Genomic DNA, 4,891 nt, shown 5'->3' with positions numbered 1-4,891 from the left:
TATTGCGGTGTCCGCGGACGATCGTCTCTCATTTCTCCTCCGGCAGTTGGTTGCCGCCTTTTTCCGTGGACGGAAGAAGGGAGAGGCACCGTGGAGAGGGCAATACTGCGGTTCTCCTCCATTTTGTGTGCAGCGCACTGCGTGCAGCACAGTTGCTTTGAAATGCAGCACCGCCCGGTACATCGATGGTGCACGAGGTGAGAGACGATTCTTTTTGGCCGTTGGTGTACGTGGTTGTGCGTTCGCGCGGGAGTTGGCCCTTTTTGCGCGGTTGTGTCTCTTCTGTAGATGTGCGATGGCGGTGACGGTGACGGTGGAGGAACTTTTTTTACTGCACTTTTGTGCGTTGCTGTGGGTGATCCCTGCGGGGGTGCGTGGCCCCAAAACAAAGTTGTCCGGGGGGCTCACCTGTAGGCACGATGGCTGCAGCGTGTGGCCGTCACTCTGTTGTCTCGGGAAATATGCTGCCACGCCTTCACTTGTGTGTTGCTTCGGGGCCAATGTGCTGGCGGCTGTGCGATTGCCGGATGGAGGGAGAGGGAAAGGAGCGGAAGGAGGTGCGTGAGCGCAGCGGTCAGGAGTCGCGCTGGGCGTCCCGCCGCGGAGGGCATTGCCCACCCAGCCCAGCACCGCTCCTGTCGGGCACCCTCTCACTATGCAGCGTCGTATTCGACGCCACCAGCACGCAGCGAGGCAGCGGATGCCGCACCGCCACGAGTGAGAGCGGAGGGGAACACGTCTGCTGTTGCGTTCCGAGGAGGCACACCATGTGGCACAGTGGCGTGCCCACAACCTCCTCGCAGAGTCTGCACACGACACCGAGCACTGGATGTGGGGTGTTTGCGTCATGGAGGAGACTTCGGTGGAGACATTCCTCCCTCCAGGTGGACGGACGCCTGAGTTTCCTTTTGTTCTTACTCAGGCGGATGGCTGCGCGATGACACCACAACGAGGCAGTTGCTTTCACGATGGAGGGGTGGTATCTGCAGGGTTACGCATTGGTAATGTGAATAGCGAATGCAGTAATGAAGGCAGCGTCACGGCTCACTTGTGCTGCGCGAATTGCGGGGATTATCCATACAGCATTTAATTTGTTCTTCTTTTGTTTTGCGTGGAAAGTTACCATGATGCATCGCTTCTGTGTCGTGTATGATTTGGGTTGTCCGCGTGTGGCCGTTACTGCACCGAATTTCCTCCCCACTTGTGTGTATGTTTTCGTTTTTCAGTGACGATATGCCCACGTCCTCTTGCAGAGTGTGTGCGGTGTCGGCGGTGCCACAGGGGTGCGGGACCGTGGCGAGCGGGATGCGTGGGGGAACCCTCCGTGCACACCACGTTGTTATTATTGTTGGCTCTCACCAACACTGTGCTGGGTGGTTGGCACCCGCGCGCCGTCGTTGCGGCGGTCTTCGTGCATGTGGTGTGCGTCGCACACTGTGTGGATGACTCTCTTGCTGTGGCTGCCCGTCATGTCTGTGCCTAGTTACCCCATCTCTCTCTTATTCTCCTCCTGTTTGGTGGTTAGTGTTCAGCTTTAACTCAATCCAACTAAAAAAACAGGAAGCAATGCCTGGAAATCAGGCGTCTGCTGTGCCGCAGGGAGATATTCGGAGGAGAGCGAGGCCGGAGTCTGAGGGTGACACAGATCAACCCGCTGCGACTCGCGGAAGAGTGGAGGAGGTGCGGCAATTAATGTGGGCTCTTGACAGTCGGGTGGAAGAATGCACGGTGTGGGAAGACTACGAGTCTGTGTACAATGCGAGGTGGCATCATGTCATGGAGGTTCCTGGCGGCGAGGGGACGGGAATGGAGGTGCATGAGGGGAAACCACCGCAGTCATGGACGTACAAGGCAGTTGGCCGAACTGTCGAAAAGGATGACGGTGTGGAGCAATCCGGTGCACCACGGCTCAGGCTGATGGTGCTCACCTCAGACAAGGGATGGCCGCACCCGTGCAGGAAAGCAAGTACCGACTGCTATGTGAACTGTGAGGTGGATCGAGTGTGGCAGATCGTCAAGGGCGATCTCACCGAGTGGTTCAGCAGTCGTCCTGAGGACCACTTTGCGCCTCATCCGCGTGTGTTGATTGGGACGCCCGGTATCGGGAAGTCGATGGCTGCCGGTTCGTACCTCCTCTACCAGCTGCTGGACTACGATGTCGAGAAACTCCAAATGGTTGCGTACTTTGTTGGTGGAAGCACGACGTACGTGTTTGACAAGACCATCAAGACGGTGAAAGGATACATCGGTGAGTCCAGTATCAAAGTTGTGAAGGAACTGTCTCGGTGCGGGATGAAGGGGTATATTATCTACGACGTGGGAGGCAGGTTTAGTATTCCGTCTCCTTTTTTGCCTCCCGGAGGATGGGGCATGCTTGTGGTGGCAACGCCAGAGATAACAAGTTACATACACTGGGCGAGTGAAAAGAGAGCCGTACGAATCATAATGAATTGCCCTGATGAGAGCGATGTGAAGGCAATGTGCGTTTGGATGAAGCGCAGTCAGCCTCCGCAGCAGCAAGCGGAATACTGGCGAGAGGTGAAGGATCGCATGCACAAACTGGGACCGATTCTTCGCTACATCTTTAATGAGAGAAACTATACAAATTGGATTGGCCGTTGCCACAGCTTTGTGGATTGGACGACCTCTCGGGAAATCCAGCGTTACTTTGTTTTCGGAACTTCCAAACTGTGGGAGGATAATAAGGTGCTTGAATATCTTGCGAGGATTGTCCGAGTACGAGGAGAGCGCAATGGCGAGTCGCCTTTCAATGTACCGATAACTGACCACCTCGCAAGTAAAACATTGTGCAAGTTGAAAACGTTAATGACGCAGGCTGAGTTTAACTTATTTGTATCGAGGATCAGGGATTATCTCATGCACGCAAATTTTGGGAGGTGTGCCATGTTTGCATTTTTGAATGTGGCCTTCATGGCTGCAATAAGACGTAAACTGAAGGAGCTGAAGCCCCCAACACGACGTCAGTCACACCGCTGTGCGCCGGAAGAGTACTCGCGGGAGGGCCCCACCCGCCACTATTTTTTGCCGTCGGTGGAACGCATTGACAAGAAGACTTGTATAAACCACCGGCTGCTGTACATGCCGGAGGTCGAGAAATTTCCGCTGGTGGACGGCTTTTTCTTCATGAAGTCCAATCCAAGGACGCTGGTTGGGCTGCGGATGGCTACGGCGGGTGAGCACCACACGACCGCCAGCACTGTGAGGCAGTTCACTGAGTGCCTGGCGGCATATTTTAATGGCTGGAAGAAATTATCCCGAGACATGTCGTGGGAGATTATTTACGTGCAGCACGCAGACAGCACGCCGTTGAATGACTGGCAGAGATGTGATGTTGTTAATTCCGATAATGTGAGCGAGAAGGAAAAACAAAAAATTGCGGCGTTTTGGAAGGAAAAGGTGCGCCAGTACCAAGTGTCAATATCATCCGGAGACTTTTGAAGGGACGAAGCTCACCGAAGTGAGGAATAACCGCCGAAATAGGAAAACAAATTAGGGAGGGAAAGGGGCAGTTTTGACTTTTGGTGAAAAAATATTGTGAGATTTATATATTTTTGGATGCTTGTGTCTGAGCATGCGGTGCGGGTGCACCAGCATCAGGTGACATCACACATAAATGCCAAAAATGTCCAACACTATCGAGCATAGCAGTGACAGAAGAAATTAGGGAGGGAAAGGGATTGTTTGGTTTCTGGTGAAAAACATTGGGTGGTTTTCATATAGCATGTTAATTGTGTGTGCATACGAGGCATAATCGGAGAATTGGCCGGTATGAAGAATCATTGTGTTTGGCGGTGTCGCAGTACTACCGCATTGTCCATTTTCTTCTATTGTGTTCTAAAGCCCATCACGAACAGAAGCACCTTAGCGGGATGGACGAAGGATAAGATCTATTGGAGAAATGGAGCACTCCGTGTGACCGCATGGAGCGAGGCGCCGCGTCATGGATGGATGAGGGCCCGCTTCCGCGTGTGGCTGGCGGTGTGGGTGCTCTCTCCGTATGCATTGTGTGTTGGCTGCGGGACTGTGGCCGTATTCCGTTGGCCGTGGGATTGAACTGGAGGCGGTGGCGGTGTGTCGCTTCTCCTCGTCCACGCTGGGTGACTGCTGGCGGCGTGTGCGTTTGTTGTGTGGAGGGCCGAATCCTCTTACCCGCGGACTGACAGCACTGCGATGGTGCCTGTGTGTGTGAGGGCTGGTGCGGGCGATGCTCCTCTGTGCTGTCCCTTCCGGTTTGTCTTGTGTCCCGCTCTCCACGTGGGTGCTCTGCTCTGGTCTCCACGGACGTGTCTGATGTATTGCCGCTGCTGCTGTCCTCTCCACTTCTTGAACACACACGCTAGGAAGGTAAGACATCAAGTGCGAATCGATACTGTGAGATTCGAAGTCTCTGAAGGACCAACAGCACACTTACGTATTTATATGCTCTCACGTGTTGCTGCTGTCATGGCAACCCGCAAACACAACCGTCGCCGCGTGACCGGATCCAGCGGAAGGAGGAGGGAAGGAAGAGAGAGTGAGCCGCAGAGACCCAACATGTCCCGGCATGTGTTTAATTCCGCCGCGCTGCTCCTCCTTGTCGTGATGGTTTGCTGTGCTGCGCCACCTGTGGAGCTGCGGCCGCTGAGGACAGTAAGTCCGGGGTTGTGCAACTGGCGCAGGAGATCGACGTTTTTTTGCCGAAGAATACGCCGGTGGTGTCAAGAGATGGCACTGGGCCATGTGAAGTGAAGGGAGCATTTGTCTCACCATCTCTCGTCCGTGCTGGTGGGGTGATGGTTGCCATTGCTGAAGGCTTTTCCGAGTATAACGCTCATGAACATAACTTGTTTGGGGTTCGGTCTCCCGACACTGTGGCTGGGTACATCAGCGC

At 54.4% G+C, this 4,891-nt stretch overlaps 2 protein-coding genes and 1 pseudogene across 2 annotated transcripts, besides 2 other annotated features; all 3 read left to right on the top strand.

The window, feature by feature from the left end:
- Positions 1–3,978: a sequence feature (areas not merged during assembly with more than two copies in the genome that could not be assigned to a particular haplotype).
- Tc00.1047053509349.30 (uncharacterized protein) lies at positions 420–941 on the top strand (the record flags this gene model as incomplete). Its single annotated transcript, XM_798824.1, has 1 exon — positions 420–941. One exon carries the CDS (start codon positions 420–422, stop codon positions 939–941), a length of 522 nt encoding a protein of 173 aa, XP_803917.1.
- Tc00.1047053509349.20 (retrotransposon hot spot (RHS) protein, putative) lies at positions 1,567–3,459 on the top strand (the record flags this gene model as incomplete). The annotated part of the gene is made up of 1 exon (XM_798823.1): positions 1,567–3,459. The coding sequence occupies one exon, from the start codon at positions 1,567–1,569 to the stop codon at positions 3,457–3,459; it is 1,893 nt and encodes a 630-aa protein (XP_803916.1).
- Positions 3,979–4,891: a sequence feature (heterozygous, Esmeraldo-like haplotype).
- Positions 4,441–4,891, top strand: Tc00.1047053509349.10 (annotated as a pseudogene; the record flags this gene model as incomplete).

Source organism: Trypanosoma cruzi, genomic scaffold (assembly GCF_000209065.1).
Source record: "Trypanosoma cruzi strain CL Brener 1047053513183 genomic scaffold, whole genome shotgun sequence".
Lineage (NCBI taxonomy): Eukaryota > Euglenozoa > Kinetoplastea > Trypanosomatida > Trypanosomatidae > Trypanosoma > Trypanosoma cruzi.
The sequence above is the reverse complement of the archived record's forward strand: the minus strand, read 5'-3'. Positions and strand labels throughout refer to the sequence as shown.